We start from the raw sequence: 20,305 nt of genomic DNA, 5'->3' as shown, positions 1-20,305 counted from the left end.
ACTTGTGCTGTACCTGCTGACCTCAATCCTGAAGTAGAGGTGCTTTCTCTACCAAATAGTAACTGCTGTTGTTGAGCTCTAAAGTAAACTGTGTAGGTTTTGTGCCTATTACTGCAGATCATATAGAGAGAGTTTTATTTTTTTTATTACATCCAGTATAATTTCTTCAAGTTCAGCCTAGAAACTACTGAAAGAACTTGAAGATATTCAGTAGAAAATGAATGAAATTTTCCCTACTCTTATTTATTAGGCAAGGAACCTAGTGTTCACTTCTATCTTTTCTGAATTCTAAGTATTCCTTATATGACAGGAAAGGAAGCCATATGTTTACATATATACACAATTTGTTTCAAAATCTGTATATATTGTATAAGTAACTACATCAAACTAATGAACACATCTTATATCTGTTTTGTGAGTTTTTTGTATTACTAGGATTTGATTGAATTGAAAGCCTCATAATGGCTAAGCAAGCTATTTACCATTTGATCCACATTTCCGTCCCTCTTCTTGCTTTAAGTATTTAAAATATTTTTTGAGCTTTCCTGTTCCCTCAGCTATACTTCTCACATAGCTGGGATTACAAGCATGAACCACCAAGTCAGAAGTGTTTGTTGAGATAAGGTCTTCTTGCTAACACTTTGCCTAGACTAGCCTTGGACCTCAGTCTTCCCCATCTCTGCTTCCAGAATAACATGCCTATGGTTTGAAATGTTATAATTCCAATATTATTCTGGGGTTTTTAATTTAGTTTTGTGGTGTGGTACTAGAAGGCACTGACTTCTTTCTTGACTTAATTAAAAGCCTTGATCAGTGGACTTAATTTTGCTATAGACAATCAAAATCATCTCTGTGTGTGTGTGTGTGTGTGTGTGTGTGTGTGTGTGTGTCTGTGTCTGTGTCTGTGTCTGTGTGTCTGTGTGGACACTGCTCATTGTTACACCAGGATGAATTACATGAATTTAAGCCTCATGTTTTACACACACACACATACACACACCATTGTCTTCAGTGGTGACGTTGTACATCTTCCATGAGACCACCTGAGTCCTCTCCTGAGCCTCTTGGAGCTTCTCTCACCAATCTTGCTGCTCTTCAGCCTGCTCCTCCCTCCAGTATCCAGTCACTGACCTGGACAGTGCTGAGGCTTGTCCGACTGGGATAAGAAAAAGAGAAAAGATAGATCCAGACATTGAAGTAGAGAGCTCATCTCGTGCACTTTGAGCTGACTTTATAGATGCTTGTTTTCATCAGCTCCTCACTCCTGTTTCTCCTCCCAGCCTCCCACTTTCCTCCTCTTCTCTGGGCTCCCCACAAAAGGCTCAGCTAATATTATAGGAAACAGACACATCCTATTTCTGTGAAACCTGCGTTGCTGCTGCTTGGAGTGAATGTATTTTTCCAGAGAGAATTTTTCTTAATGTAATAGGGAAGAATCAGAAAAATAATTAGTTAGAGCAGATTTACTTAAGCTTTCTCTTACTGTTTATTTAAATTAATTTTATATGGATAAGATGGACTTTACACACAAAAATCTTTCTCTGCATACATTTTTTGCTTGTTTCTGTGGTGTCATGTCTCAGATTCCTTAAACCTTTTGAGGCAAAGAACCTCATGTAGCAAATATCCAAAAGAGAAGCAAAGTGAAAATGGAGGCCAACTAACACCTGACATTGTCCACTCGCTAGTGCTGCTGTTTCCACTATTGGAATTGATGATGGCTAGTTTGCAGATTCATTGTCATGAAATGGCTGTTATATCATTGATAAAAACTGAGTGGCTAGGGATCCATTTATAACATTGAGCCTTTGATGTCTGCATACTAAGTGTCTGAAGGACCCAAGAGCAAGCTCCTCTCCATGGAAGGGAGGTCTCTTCTCATAATGCAGCTAGATAAGGGTGGGGAGTTTCCAAAGGAAGAAGCTATTACTCAGCAGTCCTAGATTAGAGGATTTGGAGAGAGAGTAAAATTAACCAGCAACCTGCCCCTAGATCTTGACCTCTTCCTACTCGATCCTTCAGATACTAAAGCTCAATAAACTGAGGAAGGCAGCAAAGGAACTCCTAATTTGGTTCTTCTTGTCTGGTTTCCCCAGACAATTCCTACATCCTTCCATGAGGGTCTGACTTCATATCTGACCTTGTAAATGTTCTTCTCAGAAAAAAATTCTATTGAATAATAATGTCTTCAAAGACTAACTTTGTAGCAAATCTTTTCTTCCCCTCCGTACCTAACACAGCCTTTACCTTAGTTCACAGATAATCCAATGGGAACACATGATAAGTTCAGTATGCTGCACTGTAGATGTTTTAATGTTTGAGGGCTTTACTTTTTTTTTCCTCTTTGCCAGTCCTGGGTCTTGAACTCAGGGCCTGAGCACAGTACCTGAGCTTCTTTGCTTTAGAGTAAACTTTTGTAGCTCATGATACTGTACCTCTGTGGCCTTGGGAGGTCTCTTCTGAGAGGTCATTTCTACAAAGCTTTGGTGAATGGCTGTGTTTCAACAAACTGACTTTGTGTTCAGCTCATGTTTTACAAATGAGTTCACACATCATCATGGCCCCTTCCTCTGAGCAGGGGTGCTGGTTAATTTAGCATGGATTCCTGAGATAGAGAAATAATTTCATTTGACATTATTTTCATTCCAGGTAAAAAATAATAATATCAGTTATAAAACAATGTATCTAGCCTGTTGAAGTCCTGGTGTTGATTTTCCTCATAGACTATAAGAGCAGATTTTTTAAAAATATATGTACAAATGTATCATGGGAGAAACATGATATCGAGGACAGTTTTAATTCTTTTGTGTTCATGTACCACAGCTTTATCATTAAACCCCAATGTGATCTTTCTAACAGTGCCTTTAGGCCTTCTCATTTAGAAGTCTTAGATATTAGTGTAGCTGGTTCATTTAAAGGAATTAATTCTTGCCTAGTGCAAAACCTTACCAACCTTGGGGGCATATGACAAGGCTGAGGTGAGGGCAGCCTCAACTCACAGAATGCACCTCACACCAGTTGCTGGACTCTGGATCTGCAAGCCCTGTTCTCCTGTGATCCTTATGCACCTCCCAGACTCCCTCCTTACAATACAATCTAGCTGTAATCTAGCTATTCAGAAGACTGAGATCCAGCCAGAGGATCTTGGTTGAAGACAGCTCAAGCAGACAAGTTTGTTAAAATTCAGCCTCCCAACTAACTAGTGAAAACAGGACCGAAAGTGTGGTTCAAGTAGTCAAGTGTTAGCCAACTAAGTAGAAGGCCCTGAGTCATCGTCCCCCCCCCATATTTGCCCTGGGGCAAGTTAGGGGGAGAGGGGGTTGGAGGATAGTAGATGTGGTACTATATCTCATCTTGATAATGGGAACTAATAGGAAGTGTCTCAGTGGCTTTTGTTGGTCAGGCCCAAGTTTAGAACTCTGCATAAGAAAAGTTGTACTCATTCTGTAATAGTCAGACTCAATATACTGAAGAATAATAACCGTATATTTATGTAGGTGTAAGTTTATGCTTTGCTCCACTGTGTTAAATCAGTACAAGAAACCACCTCTGAACTCAGAGTCAGCTGGGGTGGGGAAAAAGAAGCAGATTCCCAATGTAGTAAGTACAGCAACAACCTCCCTGGAACTCTAAAGCCTGTAAAACAAACTCCAGCACAGTACTGGCTATGTTTAATGGCAATTTCTTATCCCCTGTGAAGGACACCCTCCCCTTGCCTGCTTTGTTCTCCAAGGTCCTGTGCAGTAGCATCCACCAACACATAATGGGATACAGGCATTGTAGTGTTTGCTGATCTTTCTTTCTAACCTCATGTCTTTAGCCTAATTCTCTGTCCCTGAGTTGATTTAGTCCAGTTTATATGACTTTACAAAATACCTATTGTTTGCAGATTCACTACTTGAAGACTGCTATCTGGTCATATCCCTTACTGTTACTTACATTTCATTCAGCACTGGGCAATATCGGTGAAATTTTCACTCCCAAGCTTTCTCTTTGCTTGGGCATAAGAAATCCATAGTTAGCAGCATCCTTGGGTGTTCCAAGAGAAAAAAGTGGAAGTGCTGGATATAATGGTCAGTGAGCCCAAGATCCACTGCAAATACCAAAGCAACTCTAGCTATGTCACCTAGAACCAGTGGAAGCAGCCAGCCCTGATACAGGCTGTGGTTAAACCTTTACAACCTGTAGCAGGTAGATCCACAGTCTACAGGTTTTGGGAGGAATCTTTAAATCTTACTTTGTACAGTTTTCTTCTTGGCAAATTGCATTCTAGAATAGATTTTTCTCATCTGCTTATACATGCAATGTTTTTAGTAATTCCCCCTCCCCTTTTTTTTTTATTTTAGAAACTTCGTGAATACTTTCATTCAGTTTAAGAAGCCTATTATTGTAGCAGTAAATGGCCCAGCTATTGGACTAGGAGCGTCCATATTGCCTCTTTGTGATGTGGTTTGGGCTAATGAAAAGGCTTGGTTCCAAACACCCTATACCACCTTCGGACAGAGTCCAGATGGCTGCTCTACTGTTATGTTTCCCAAGATTATGGGAGGCGCATCTGTGAGTACCTTTGTGAAAAAATTATTTTAGACAATGTTGTTCTACTCAATGTATGCAGTGTGTTCTCTGGGGACATTCCATCAAATCACTTGGTTCGTGGAGCGCTGTGATCCTTCCCAGGAGAAGAAGGCCATTCCTCCCATGATGAGCCTCCAGATCTGCATAAATCACACTGATACCCAGTTTTCAAACAGGAATTGTGCTTTTACTTCACAATTTAAAAGCTGCCCTTTTAAAGTAGCAGTGAGAGACCATGTAGCAGCCATTCACACACACCTGTAATACTAGCCATTTGGGAGGGTGATACTAGAATTGCAGTTGGAAGCCAGTGTAGATAGAGAAATCCAAGAGATTCTTACTGCATTTTGCCAGGAAAAAGCCAGGAGCTGAGGCTGAAATGATAGAGTGCCAGGCTTGAACAAAAAGAGCCAGGATAAGAGACAAAGTCCCTGAATTCAAAGCCCAGTACTTACACCTGCGCATGCGTGTGGGCACACACACACACACACACGATTTAAATTAGGAGAGGTTGTGTTTGTGTTTTCTCTATTATATGGACTGTGTTCCTTAGTTCTAGAGATAGACTGAGAATTTGGCACAGAGTAGAATCCTCAGGTTGAGCCCTGTTGAAGAGATAGCCTGAAAGTCAGATTGGACAAAGGGACAAGTCAACCGCTTCTACACATCCTCAACTTCCAGCAAAACTAAGTGTCCATATTTTGACTTGGCCAATTGACATGATACTACCTTCATCCCCATCAGTGTGGGGAGTGCAGGAAGACCATTATGGCATGTACAATGACTGTAGCTTAGGGAGGTGCAGAAGGAGCTGACAGCCTACAGCTGGAGCAGCAGGACCTCCCTTAGGGGTTCACAGCTCAGTTCACCCTCTGTGTCACTGGGACCTACCTTCTCATGAAGAAACCTCCAGGATCCAGGGTTCTCTCTTCCTTCAGAAGCCTACAGACAGGGGAGATAGACAGTACAATTTCAGGCAATCTTGGGAACAATTAGAGTACAATGAAGAACAAATTGTGTGTCATCTTTCTGTATTTTCTGAGCATAAGAGTAACTGTAGGAGAAGAAATTGGCAAGTACTGCTGAGTAGGTAGGGTTGAGAAGGAAGGCTCATTGGATCTGGGAGCCACTTGTGTAATCCTAGCTACATAGGAGGCTGAGATTTGGATGATCAGCCAGCCAAAGCCAAAAAGTAGGTGATACCTCCTCTCAAGCTAGGGACACATCATCTTAATTACAACAGGAAGCTTAAAATATCTGAGTCCTGACTCAGGCATGTCCCTTGATAGGAAGCAAGACCATATCTGAAAAATGACCAGCCCAAAAAAGCATAGCTCACCTACAAGAGCCTGTGTTCTAACACCAGTACCACCAACAAGTGTAAGGCTTGTTGACCTCGCTGCCCCAGTGTGATTCACTGAGATAGCTGTAGCATCTGTTGCTGTGTGGACTTCTGCCAAAGAAGAAGAATCAGTCAACATTCCTCAATCTACACCTATCAAGACAACAAATGCTAGGCAGAACCCCTCGCAGTAGCCAAGGATGGTGGAGGGATGTTGGGAACTGTGGGCCCTCAAAGAGGAGGAGAGCAGGGACCTGCAGGACCAGATGGACTCCTGAGTGAGAGAAGGGCAGAGGGAGGCTCTGGTGAGGTTGGTATGGGTTTGTGTTTAGTGACTAATATGGCTTCAGTGGAAATGTTCTGGCTTTGATTACTATGTTTTATGACCTGTGAATTGAGGGAGAGCTGGGTCCAAAATTACTCTAAATTCTAAGTTGTTTTTGAAAACTGAAATTGGAGAAGTTGATAAAAGATCACAGCCCCTACTATTGCCACTGTTTTCTGTAGGTGTACCTCTCCCAGTTATCCCCTGCTGGTGGGTATTTGTCCCAGGGGTCCTCATGCCCCATCCCTGTGTGCTGCTTAAGCCGAAATACCTGCTGTTGGGCAGGGAGGATCAGGAAGCTCTGCTGTACTCATGTACCAACAGTGCCTCCTTCCCTTGGAGGCTCAACACATTGTAAAGCTCTGCAGCACCTTATTGGTGCTATGAATGGGATCCTCCAACACTGGCTCTTTGCCTGCATTAGACCCCCATTCCTGAGACCACGCATTCTGGGACTTGTGAGGACTGGGGGACAAGACAGACAGGCCTGGAGGCAACAGCTGTTCCCATTGGAGCAGGCTGAGAACCTTGGGAATGAGCTGTACAAGATGGCTAAACCTTGGTACTCTCCTGAGAAGCCAGGTATTCACTGACCTTAATATGCTAGCCCTCTGTGTCTACCAAACACTGACTACTTGGCATGTATGTCTGTTATGCCAGGAATCAATTGGCCAGCAACCAAGACTGGACAGTGCCAATGGGTTCATATGGTTGACTGTCCTGTCCCTTTATGAGTGCTCCCTGATAGATGTGAATGTAATGTAGCAGTCTACATCACATCTTGTCCATCCATCAGTCCCTTCATTCATCCCTCAATTCACATACCTCAGCCCTACTTTTCCAGATCTCTGACCAGTAGTCCAGTTTACCACTCAGTACTGGTCAGACCCAGTACTCTGACATTAGGTAGATGACCATTGTATCCCTATTAGGGATTCTTTTCCTCTTTTTCTCACTACAGGATAATACTGTAGAGAAGTTACTGGTCCCCTTATTGGCTTGCATGCCCACACTGATTAGCCATGCCCAGTCATGAGCCATTTCTGTAAGCCCAGCAAGTCTGAGTGAGTCTGAAAGGTGTCTTCCCAGAAATTCCATGCCAAGTTTTAAGCTCCTGCCTTTTCTTCACCTGTAGCCATCCTCAGGCATATTATTGAGTTTTTCTGAAACTTGGCCAGTAACCTGAGAAGTCTAAGAGATGGGTACAGTCTCCACCTCCTGCTACTCTGATACCCAGGAGTCCCACAAGGACAAGAGGGCATTCTGCCCTTACATGTGAGGACCAAGTTTAGCACATGATGGTAGTGGGCCAGGTCCCATAGTGCTCTACCTGGCCTTGAAGCGGCCTTCCCACCCCCAAATCCCTTTCTACCCCTACCTGTCACCAATTTCCGTGGAAGCCAAAATGGATTCTGGCAAGTGGAGTTTGGTGGATTATGTGTCACCATCTATCTGTTGCAGATAGAGAATGAAGTAGGATCACATCTGTGCTGTATTGTCCATTTTGCCCTGCTGTACCCATCTAGCCCTACCTAATTAAGGGTAGATCTTTAAGCTCATTGGGAGTTATTACTAAAGAAGGTGATTTGCTAACAATTAAATGCTAAATCGGGCACTAAAGAATCCTTATATCCGGGCTGGGAAGGTGACTCAGTGATAGAGCACTTGCCTTGCATGCATGAGGCCCTGGGTTCGATTCCTCAGCACCACATAAGCAAAAAGAAAAAAAGCTGGAAGTGGCACTGTGGCTCAAGTGGTAGAACGCTAGCCTTGAGCTGAAGAGCTGAGGGACAGCACCCAGGCCCAGAGTTCAGGCCTCATGACCGTACCCCCACCCCAAAAAAAGAAGAATCCTTATTTCCAGGAACATGTTAAGCTCATTGTAAGAGATAATCCAGGGAAGGTATAGATGTGCATTGGTGTGGGAGGATGAGGGCCAACTAGAGGAAATACTAAGTAAATTTGGAAAGGCAAACACCATGTAGTCAAACGGCATTTTGAAGGTAGAGCCTTTGTGCTGAATGTTGTCAGATGTAGAATTTTTTTTTTTTCCTTGTCGGTTGTGGGGTTTGAACTCAGCCTGAGTACTGTCCCTCAGCTCAAGACAAGCGCTCTACCACTTGAGCCACAGTACCACTTCTGGTTTTCTGGTGGTTATGTGGAGATAAGAGTCACCAGCTTCACTTTTTGGCTGGCTTTGAATTTCAGTCCTCATATCTCAGCCTCTTGAGTAGCTAGGATTACAGGCACAAGCCGCCAACGTCCAGCAGTGGTAGAATCTTAAGAGTTCATTGTGTTTGGAAAGATTCAAAGTGGTTTGAAGTCACTGCAAGATAAACACCTGCGCCTTGGTTAATTCTATCAATCTATACAAGGATTGTGTGCAATGCACGCACACCCACGTGCACTCACACACACCATACACAAAGTTGGAACTGAAAAGATGTTATTGGTACAGACCAGGGAGTACCAGGTATCCCTAGGACCTCTGTGAGTAAAGATGCTGTGCTACAAGCAGCACAAAGTGACCTATACTACGCAAGCTCTTCCTCAGATTTTATGCTCAGCTTCAGACATACCTCCAGCCCTTTCTTTCTGATTATTTTGAAGGTGGGATCTCAAGACTTGTCTGCTTAGGCAGATCTTGGAACCACCAAACTCTAGATTTAAGCCTCCTTAGTAGCTAAGATTACAGGTAGGAACCACTGATCCTGGCCCACTGCTTGTGTGTTTAAGTGGGAAACCATAAATAGCCTTGAGTCAGTCATCTCATTCACACTCTTGGGTGTGAGGAATTCCTTTCAATGTCCTGCATGTCCAGCTGTTAGGAAAAGAGAAAAGCACAAGTCAGAAAAGACTTCCTAGTAACAAGCAGATGTGTATGGAGCTAGCTGGGAAAAAGTAAAGTAGACCACCATGACAGCATGCTGGCTAGAGACAGATTGTTCCAGTTAGCCCAGATGGAAAGAACGAGGAAAAGGCATGAATAGGAGGTGAATGGAAAGAGCTATTTTGGAGCTATTGGCTGACCTTCAAAGGGCAGAAAGCATGAAAAGAAGTAATGAGGCTGGGCATGGCATTATGTGCCTATGATGCCCATACACAGGTAGCTGACACCAAAGGCCTACTTAGAATAGACACTATATCAAAAAAGAAGAGAGAAGTGACTGAGGAGAACAGAGTAGAAACCCTACTCAGTGGGTTCTCTGGGCCTGAACATGTTGGCATGCACTCTGTTGAGAATATACATCCTGCCCAACTGGAGGGACTACGCTATGGTTTCTCTACTGTGTGTTGAGAAGGAAAATTATCATCTCAGAGGGGAAAATTCAGTTGCCCTAGGGCCCTTCTCCTTTATCCATTCTCACTTTTCTACCTTGAAGAACTGACTTAATATGAAGAACAAGATTAAGTGAGATTTCTAATAAGTGTTTACTTATAGACCATCCTTAGAAGAGGCTGTTCAGTCAACCTGGGGCTTATCAGAACATTCTACACTCTTCAGATGCTCATGACCTTGTCCAAGACTGTGCTCAAATAATCAGCCTCACTTAGGGTGATGTTCAGAATCTTGCAAGGCCTTCTGCTGAGAAGCAGGTTCCCTGCCGCTGTGTTCATCCCTCCTACTTGTGTTGAAGGGCAGCAAGTCAGCCACACCTGTGCTCTCCAGCACTAGCTTGTGTGCTCTGTGCACTGTCTGAAGGAAACAACTACTGGCAACTGTAGTGTTCACTTAGTCACTCTGGGTACTTTTCATTAGATTGCATCTCTTGAGAAAGGAGTCTTCTACCAACAGTCTGTTTACCTGAACCCCAGAAGCTCTGGGGTCCGGTATTTGGGACCATCAGAGAAACACAGAAGGAAGTCATGGTTTTGACCCATTCTCCCCTCCTCACCCTGCCTGAGCATCTGTGAGCCTGTTGCTGGAATGGTGAAATCCAGACACCTTCCTCTGAAACCTGAAAAGCAACCTAGGACAAAGTTAATGTTGGTGTAATGTGTATACACATGTATAGATGTATACACAAGTACATGTTTTAAAAACAGAAGTATGTTGACTTCCGCCATGCAGTCATGCGAAGCCACATGTCAGACCCCCTTAACATGGTAATAATTTTGGGATCATGAAAGTGCTGGCTGCTTTGTCTCTTATATGTATATACATGTGGTGAAATGTGATCTCTAAGGTGGTGTCCAGTAGCATTAGAACATGGTCTCTGTGTCTCAGGAGCACGTTACTTTTCGTCACACAGATAGGGAAAGTAACCACCTAGTCTGCCATTCTATGCTTGGCTAACTTCTATAAGATTACTAATTACTTGTCCTTATTTGTGGCTCATTTTATTGCATATGAAGAGTTCACACAGGGGACCTGGCTTTAGCAGACAGTGCAGATAAAGGAAATTAGACCAATAACCTCAAACACAAAGTAGACCTTTCTTACTTCATACTATTGGAGTCCATGTGATTCTGAATGAGGTTGTCTTTCTCTTTTCTTAATCACCCAGCCCATCTGCCTATTGGATCTGCCCATACACAATTCATTCTTAGTGCGCATTCGCACATGTGCCACAAGTTCTGGGGTTTTGAGTACCTGTCCTCAATGTGGATGTTGCGGGGCAAGGCCCCCTCTATCTGTTCCCATCGTGTTTTATATCGCATCACTCTGCTTCCTTTCAGGCAAATGAAATGTTGCTCAGTGGGCGGAAGCTGACCGCGCAGGAGGCATGTGGCAAGGGCCTGGTCTCCCAGGTGTTCTGGCCAGGGACCTTCACCCAGGAAGTCATGGTTCGAATCAAGGAGCTCGCCTCCTGTAATCCAGTTGTACGTCTAGTTGGTTCTTGTACATGCTAGCTTTTTAAAAACTAAACCTTGGGCTGGGAAGGTGTCTCAGTGGTAGAGTTCTTGACTAGCATGCATGAAGTCTTAGGTTCTATTCCTTATTACCACATACCCAGAAAAAGCTGGAAGTGGCACTGTAGCTCAAGTGGTAGAGTGCTAGCCTTGAGCAAAAGAAGCTTAGGGACAGTGTTCAGGCCCTGAGTTCAAGCCCCAGGACAGGAAAACAAATAGATAAATAAATGTTTTTCTCCAGAGAGCTCACAGACTACATTTTGCCACCCGCTTCACTCTGGTGTGAGCACAGCCATGCGTAAGGTTGACCCGCTGACCCAGGCTGCTCTCGGTGCCATCACTGCAGGTCCAAACCTGAGAGTTAAAGTAGACACTAGCATCTGCAGTAGCAACGTTTGCACCATTCTCTACTTCGCAGAATCACCCTTTACATTCCCTGTGTTTGATGCTGAGTAGTCAGTCTTCTGACTATTATAGGGTGAGATACTGTTTCTTAGTAAGACAAAAAGCTCTCTTCTAAACAGTCATATGAGCAATCTTCATAAGGAACATTAGGTCTTGTTTAGGAAACCCCCTCACGCTGATCTGAGTGGTTTCATTGGGCATCAGTGGGATGAACATATCCCAAGGCTGCTCCACACAGGCCCATGGCAGCCATGCTGGGTTGAAGCCTGATCTAGTGGCAGCTAAGGGCCAGCTGCTGAAACCCAGCTTGCTGAAAATAGTGTAAGAGCCATTTCAAGGTTCAGCACCATGTAGTGTGAGATCCGTCAGCGTCACACAGAATCCATGAGGATGGTTCCAGCTGCCTGTGCCATGGACCCCAAACTCCAGGGATGCTCCAGTCCTTCTGTGAAAGGGTGTGATGTTTGCATCGTACACTACCCCCACCTGTGGACTTAAGATTGTTTCTACATGAATGCCATGTTACTGGGTGTTACATTATACTGTTTAAGGAATGACTGTCCAGTATAGACATGAGGGGGTGTTGGTCTTCTGATTATTTGCAATCCTCGGTTAATTGAATCCACAAATGTGGAGCCTCCTAATAGGCTAATACTTTGTGAATGCTAGGCCTGGTGTAAATTGTGAAATAATGCCTGTGGTCAACCCATACATGTGGGGAGGGAGGCATGCTACTGACCCTTTGTTGTTTGCTACAGGTCCTGGAGGAGTCCAAGGCCCTGGTGCGCTGCAATATGAAGATAGAGCTGGAGCAGGCCAACGAGAGGGAGTGTGAGGTGCTGAAGAAAATCTGGGGCTCAGCTCAGGGCATGGATTCTATGTTAAAATACTTGCAGAGGAAAATTGATGAGTTTTGATGGACGGCTGAGTGCTGGTGATACTGGAACTGGTGTGAGCAGGAAATCCAAGGCTCCCAGCTGCCTCACAGCCAGAAACAAGTTCACTCATACTCCATGTGGTAGCGGGGCTGGAGACATGCAAGTTATTTATTACCAAGGAGTTTTTAAGTACTGTAACTTTAAAATAAATAACTACAAAGCTCCTTTGTCCAAACGTCGTCATTTTATACCCATACACACATAAGTGTAAAAGCGCAGTGATGAGCACTGTGTTGCTCTTGGAAGTCTAATTTGTTTCCTTTGGCTAGTACTGTAATTTTTTTCTATTGTGTTTTATTCATTTTGAGTGGCAGGAAAGTCAGGAACGTTATTTCTTCATTCTTTTCCTTCTAGAAACAGAATATACAGGGGTATAGACAACCTCCCTCCCTTCCCCAGACAGATACAAAAAAAAAAATTGTAATATTTCCTTCACCTCCAAGGAGAGAGGCACATATAACCTCATCTATGGAAATTCAGAGTGAAAAGTCCTGATGAGAAATCCCAACACACACTCAGTGTTCATGCTAAGACATCAGCCAGTTCTTCCTGATTAAAATATGTCCAGGTCTTACCCAGGTAACATGAAGAAACACTGTCTGGAAGAGAACTTACTTTGCAGTATTAGTGAATCACTGAATAGCTTAAGTATAAGTAGCTAAGTTATAAGTTAGTCTTAGTGGGTTTTAAGTAGTTTTTCTGACCCTTTTGAAAATAACTAGATACGTGCTTCTTGTTGCTGGGTGAGAAATACTACTTTTGTATACAATTTTGGTTTTCTGTCTGCAGGTATGATTGATGTATTACACCAAAAAAAGTATTTTTGTTTATCAAATGCAATTTTTAGGTGCACTTAGAATATGCTTTATTTAATAAGTTAAAATTCTTCTGGCACACTATTAAATAAAAACTCATTCAAAACAAGAGAACTACTCTCTTTAGGACAGTTCCATTTACTGTTTTGGTCTCTGGTCTTGTCCACCATATGCTGAGTACAGTGCAGTGTCTAGAGCGCCCCCATGTGGATGGACTATGCCTTCCTCAGGAGCGGCAGCTGATTCCTCACTCCAAGAAGCCTCTTCTATAGTTAGGCTTCTGGGTTTGCAATCATTGAATGTATGAAGAATGAAATAAAACCAGACCTTATTTTTGTACAGTTTTGAAGTTTGTACTGAGACCATCACCCCAGCCACATGGAGAACTGTACAGTATGTAAATCTTCCTTTAGCTAGGATGGATTGGTACAGTACTTTTGCATCTGTGGGACCCACTTTTTTGTTCAGTAGTTTGAACTATATATAAACTGTACAATCTGTAAAGTTTTTATAGAATAAATATTCAGCTGTGAAAACTGATTAAATAAAACTAATATTTCTTAACACATTTGAAAATGTTTTTCCAGTTCATTACTTAGGTTTCTCGTGCTGTCTTCACTGGTAAATACACAAATGTGCATCGAACATGTGTTTGGTGACATCAGGCCCCAGCCACATGTACTCATTTGAGCAGATGTTGTGACTGCTCCAAGACAATTGTGTTGTAAAACTGGTACCTAGCAAGTGAGGAACACATTGTTAAGAGAGACCAGGGCCCCATCCACTGGTTCTGATACTGCCCGGGGAAGCTCAGTTTTGTCTCCTTCCCCCAAATCCTCCCCAATCTCATCTGAGAGCCTCTACTATTGACCTTGTAACCACTTTGCCCCTGCCTATGTCCTTCTGTCCTCATACAGATGTGTTAGAAGGTATTTCTGAGCAGAGCCTTTTCACATTGGCTTCAGAAAATTCCTGGAGGGCCCTCACATGCAGCCCAAAACTTAAGAGCAGAGTGGATCTCTGACATTGCATGCATCTTCACTCACCCAGGAAGAAGTGCCTTTCACACTCCCACCCTGCACCCACCTGCCACAGGATGAAAATGGGCCCTGCACACATGTGGAGCAGGAGCATCAATCTCTGTTATGCATTAGAATCCCCTGACTGTCCTGGCCAAGTGAGACCAATTAAATAGACTCTTTAAAGATCTGGGGTCCTTGACTAGTAGTTGTATAAAGTAGTTACCACTCTCCGTTTAGGAATACATGTTGATTGGTATGCACCCCTTTCATTCTTTTTTGTTGTTGTTAGTTGTGGGGCTTGAACTCTGGGCCTGGGCACTGTCCCTGAGCTCTTCAGTTCAAGGCGAACACTCTACCACTTGAGCTACAGCGCCACTTCCAACCCCTTTCATTCTTTACTCCCAACCCCTCCCTTTTCTTAATTTTGTAAGATACGCATTGAATATTGTGACTGTTTTCTTTCCCATTTCCTCGCTTCATTCATAAAAGAACTTTTGCTTGTTGCTACCATTTCCCCTCTCCCTCTGCCCCCTATCCCATCCTGGTCATGGGGCTTGAATTCAGAGCCGGGGTGCTGTCCGTGGTCTTTTACTCTCAAGACTAGGTAATTTGGAGCTACAGCACCACTTCCAGGTTTCTGGGTTAATTAGAGATAAGAGTGTCATGGACTTTGCTACCCAGGCTAGATTTCAGCTGTCATCCTCACATCTCTACCTCCTGAGTAGCATTATAGGTGTGAGCCACTGGCGCCCAGTGTGTTTTGGTTTTTTTAAGATACAGATTTCTCATTCACATTTTTTGATTTTTTACCTACATACTTGACTTTCTTGTCCGTCTTGACTGCTTTACTTCATTTATTTGTATCCTTTGAGTTAGCTATTTTTTTAATTTAAGCTATTACATTTTTCTCACATGTCACTCTTTACAATGTCTTTGGATTCAGTTATTAAATAGTTGTAAACTTTGGAATAGTCATGTTGCCTTGCTTTTTTGTATTTCTTGTGCTTCTTAGGTGCAATTTAGACATCTCAACATAGGTGTCTCTTCCAGTTTTACCTTAAAAAGAGCTGGATGGGGCAGTCTCACTTTTCAGCATTTACCCAAACAATCACGAACACGGCCATACTAAAGCTACCAACACAACCATGTTTTACCAGCATTATTCACCATAGCTAAGATATGCAACCAACACAGATGCCCCTCAGTAGATGAATGGATCAAGAAAATGAAGTAAGCCAAGCCCAAAGAACATAGTTCCCATGGTTTCCCTTATTTGCAATAACTAGTATATGTCTGGAATAATTTTACCAGACAAGCAGAAAAGGTCAAAAGCCATGTACATATGATCGTATAAGATGATGCTAAGCGAAATGAACCCCAAGATAGGGACACGAGGTTTGTCTTCGTCACTCTTGTTTCTAATGTTCTGGGTTTTTTTGTTGTTCTATTTGGGTTTTTCTTTTATCATTCTTTTGTAGGTTCTTCCCCCAGGGTATAACCCCTGTTCTTACTACTTGATTCTAGTACCCTGCATCTTGTATATGCATTTTTCTAATTTGGGGAGGGGAAGGAAAGTAGCAAGATGCTGAAACAAGGATACAGGTTGACCCATTGTAACAATAAGACCACAAGACATGTTGAAGACAATCTTTACAACTGCTGGGGCTGGGGGAGGGGGAGGGAGGATTTGGGGAGATGGGGAAGGATGGGATAGTAGGGGAAAAACAAAGGAGGGGGTAACAATGCTGGCTAGGAAATGTACTCATTACCTTACTCATGTAACCGTAACCCCTCTACAGTATCTTTACAATAGAAAAATTATTTTGGGGGATCTAGGGGTTTAGCTCAGCAGAAGAGCACCTGCTGGCGAGCACAAGGCCCTAAGTTCGGTCCTCAGCTCGAATATATATATATTTAAAACATTGAAAAACAGCTGGAGGGGAGGAAACAGTATGGGAGTTTGAACTCAAGACTGCCTACTAGTCTGGCACTGTACAACTTGAGCTATGACTTCAGCCCTCCTTTTGGCTGGTTACTTTGAAGGTGCAATGTCAAGAACTTTCCTGTCCTGGCTGGTCATAACTACAATCTAAACCTGGTGAGCTAGGATTACAGGCTTGAGCCACCTGTGCCTGGCTGAACAGTTCTTTTGAGAGCTCAATCAGTACCACTCAAGGAAAACCATCAAGACAGTACTATCCCAGTTGAGGCTGGTACTATATACTGGCTGAGATGGACTGGTCAAGGGCCCCTCAGGTTCATGGCTGTATTCACTTAAACTTCCTTTGTGTACCCAGAGATACTGCAGGCCTCTGAGCTTTGTAGCCTGTGGTTGGGACAAGTTTCCAATAGCTCGGTAGGCATGCCCTGCCCCAAGCCTAGGTTGAACTCTATGGAGATCAGAGTAGAAAAAACAAATAGAGCACTGAGCAGGGTGGCAGGTGCATTCTGGTATTCTGTTGCTTATCTCAGCATTCAGATCCTGCGGGAAGAGCAAGTTAGGCAAGCTAGGGAAATTGGCAATCCTCTGGTCTGGCCTGGTCTTAGAGCTCCCAGCCTCACCATGCAGCAGGAAGACAGCAACAGAAGTTGATGATTTTAGTCTCAGCTAGGATCACAGGCAATAGAGCTGGCCCCTTGCCACAGACAGTATCTAGAGCTTCCTCATAATTGGCCCCTACTAAAAAACTGGCAGGAGTCACTGTCACATACACAGTTAAGGTTTCTGCAAACTGAGGGCTTATCTGGCAGTTGTGCTGGCCAGTCTGTTGTCACCACATTGGCCTGAATTACCTTCAGCTTCCCTTCACTGCAAGAAGATAGAGTTGGAACTGGGGGCTGTTTCCTACTCTTCTGTGTGGCCTTTCTGTTGTTTGATGCTTTCCACATCCTGTCACCACTCATCACTCCTAATGCTCTCCCTCCCGCTTCAGAACAGTCTGTCCTTCATTATCCCGACTCTTCTCATTTGTAGGGTTGTGTGAAACTTCACATGTGACATTTATCCCTAAATCTCTTTAATATTTTAGTTCAATGAAAATCTTGTTTACAAAAAAAAAAAAAAAGCTATCAAAGCCTGGTGCTGGTGGCTTATGCCTGTAATCCTAGCTACTCAGAGGCTGAGATGTGAGGTACACCGTTCAAAGCCAGCCTGTGCAGGAAAGTCAATTAGATTCTTATCTCCAATAAGCTACCCAAACAAGCAAAGAAATACACCACCTGAAGTGGAGCTGTGGCTCAAGTGCTATCCTTGAGCAAAAAGCAGCTTGGGGCCAGAGTCAGGCTCTGAGTTCCAGGCCCAGCACAAAAAAACAACAAAACAAAAAATTATGGGCCAATTGCCAGTATTTCACCTTGTAATCCTACCTACATAGAATGCTGAGATCTGAGGATAGCAATTCAAAGCAGGGCAGGAAACTTGTGAGACTCTTATCTCTAACCAACAGAAAGTAGAGACCTGACACAAGTGGTAGAGTACCAGCCTTCAGTGAAAAAGCTCCGGGACAGTACCCAGGCCCTGAGTTCAACCCAGTACCAGCACCAAAAAAAAAGGGAAGAAAGAAAGGGAGGGAGGGAGGGCAGAAATCTGGCCCAGAGAAATCTATACAAGAAACTTGACCTCCAAAGCACGAGAAGACGTTTGTAGGACTGCAAGGTGACCTTTCCACCAATAATTCCATTCACTGACACTGACTGGACACTTATGGGAAGATTTGTCTCTGTTCTTTGGTTTCTGGTTTGCTTCTTCACAAATGATATCTGAGACAGGAAGTTGAGGGTGGTTCAGTGCTATAACTGGAGGGCTCCCTGCCCACCCTTTCCCCTGAAGAAGCTGAAGCTGGAAAGTGCCCCCATCTTCCCCTCCCCAAGGACCCCTTGGCTGTCTTAGGTCTTCTTCCCACATGGAGACATGAACCTGAGTCACTCAGACAACCAAATGCCTTCTAAGATGGAAGTAGGGAGAGGAGAGATTGCAGAAAATCAGTATGAAAACAATTGGAAAATGGAATGGCTTCACACTCAGCCACTGATTCATTATTTACTCTCTGGCTGGGGTTTGGAAACACTAGAGAGACAGCCACTGAAGCATCTAGAAAACTGGGAGAGGGGTGGGGACAGGGAGATGACAGAGTGGGGAAAGGGGAGGTATTGAATCCAACAGCTCTCCTCATGCTCCTCTCCTGTCCCCAGCCTGTCCCCTTCCTCAGCCAAGGCTCCATCTGGCTGTGATGGAGGAAGTGCAGGCCCCAAACACAGCAGCACACAGAGCCCTTGGGACAGCTCCAGTTTCAGCTGGGCTGAACCCTGTGGTCTTGGGACCAGCACTCAGAGCCAGTTGTGACTTGGGGCTCTCGTGGCCTGCGAAGCTGAGGCTACTTTCCAGGCACACAGGAAATGCCTGGGCTGGGCTGCAGTGGGGTGGAGGACTGCCTGCAGTGGAGGGCTGCCTTGGGTGCCAGGCTATGAGGGGATGACTCTGCATACAAATCAACTGTTGAAACAGATGCTTTCCCTCTCTGGTAGGCTCATGCAGACCACCCATGGGCCTGTTCTTATGTACTATCTGGACTGCTCTTAATGTACCAAGGGCAGACAGAGGCTGCATTTGAAAGCTGAGGCTGCTGTGGGCCTTCTAGGGGTGCAGGTCACCTCAGCTACCCTTTAGCTGTAAAAGCACTGATCAGAAAACCAAGTCATTTCTCTGCTAGCCCCATGGCATTATGTGTTATTGAATCACTAGGTTCTGGATGTGTGCCAAGCAACAACTTCCAAAACAAAGAAGAAGGCAAACTCCTTCCGTGCTCTCCTAGCTTCCTGGGCTGCATGAAGGCAGGGAGCTGGTTGTGAACTTACTATAAAGTATTGTAACATGTTCAAACATCCGGCCTCCTTTTGAAAAACAGTTTGTGGAGAGAATTTTAGCCCAAACTTTAACCTAACCTACCTCTAGGTATTTCAGAGGCTCTCTTCCTCCTGCTGCTTTATCCACAAAGACTGACCCATTGGGAAGTTGCTTTCTCCACACATGCACTTGCACTTGTGCCATTTGGCCTGGCTCTCTGGGGTCCCTCCCTGGCCAGCACTGCTGCCTCAGGCACAGGGAAGCAGGAAGCATGCTTCCTGGGAGCAAAGGACAGGAATGTGGAAAGTCCTGCTGAACAGTTCCGGGAGCCCATGGTCAAAGCCTCCTTGGTCCCTGTGGAAACACAGATGGGACCTTCTCCATCAGGGCTGGGATTAAGAAAGAGATCTTGCTTCCTTCCATCCACCACCAGATGTCTCCACTACTAATCTGCAGAAGACTGGAGCCTCAGGCTAGTGGAGAGAACTTCCCCCCTCCAATGCAAAGTTATGCTTCCCCCTAACACATGACCTTATCTGAATAATAAAACAAGAAGCTAGGGGCATTACTAAAGTAGTAAAGTAACTGGCTAAAAAACATAAGGCCCTAGGTTCAAGCTCCAGTTAACCACCTCCCTAAAAGAAAAATCAAGAAAACAATCCCACTTCCTTAGGTATCTAGAAATGAATTTACCCAAGGAGATTTAAAAAAATAAAACTACTATGAAAATTATGTAACATTGATGAAGGAAACTGAAGACAGGAATGGAAAACTCTCCCATGTCTAGAGACAAAGTGATCCTGAAAAACTGCAACATCTGGATCAGGTCCTTTGTTTCTATGGTCTTCAAGAATGAGTTCACAAGCTGGGCACCAGTGGCTCATGACTTAATCATAGCTACCTGGATGGCTAAGATCTGAGGATCTCAGTTTGAAGCCAGCTTGGGCAGAAAAGGGTATAAAACTTTTTTTTTTTTTGGGGGGGGGTCTGGTTGTGTGGCCTGAACTCTGGGCCTGGGCACTGTCCCTCAGCTCTTCAGTTCAAGGCTAGCACTCTACCACTTGAGCCACAGCGCCACTTCCGGCTTTTTTTTTCTGCTTATGTGGTGCTGAGGAATCGAACCCAGGGCCTCAGGCATGCAAGGCAAGCACTCTACCACTCAGCCACCTTCCCAGCCCAAGAGTGT

The 20,305-nt window shown here is 44.1% G+C and overlaps 1 protein-coding gene across 1 annotated transcript in view; it reads left to right on the top strand.

Annotated features, from left to right (window-relative positions):
* Cdyl (chromodomain protein, Y-like) overlaps positions 1-13,822 on the top strand; it is a 60,205-nt gene extending 46,383 nt beyond the window's left edge. Inside the window, exons 5-7 of the mRNA XM_013016616.1 lie at positions 4,347-4,557; positions 10,923-11,066; positions 12,260-13,822. Coding sequence (XP_012872070.1) covers positions 4,347-4,557; positions 10,923-11,066; positions 12,260-12,418 — 514 coding nt within the window. The 3' untranslated portion in view covers positions 12,419-13,822. The remainder of the gene's footprint in view (positions 1-4,346; positions 4,558-10,922; positions 11,067-12,259) is intronic.
* The last annotated feature ends 6,483 nt before the right edge of the window (positions 13,823-20,305 follow it).

The sequence above is a fragment of the Dipodomys ordii genome, unplaced genomic scaffold (genome assembly GCF_000151885.1).
Source record: "Dipodomys ordii isolate 6190 unplaced genomic scaffold, Dord_2.0 Scaffold32, whole genome shotgun sequence".
NCBI classification, from domain to species: domain Eukaryota; kingdom Metazoa; phylum Chordata; class Mammalia; order Rodentia; family Heteromyidae; genus Dipodomys; species Dipodomys ordii.
Note: the sequence above shows the minus strand (reverse complement) of the source record. Positions and strands in the feature narration are given on the sequence as shown.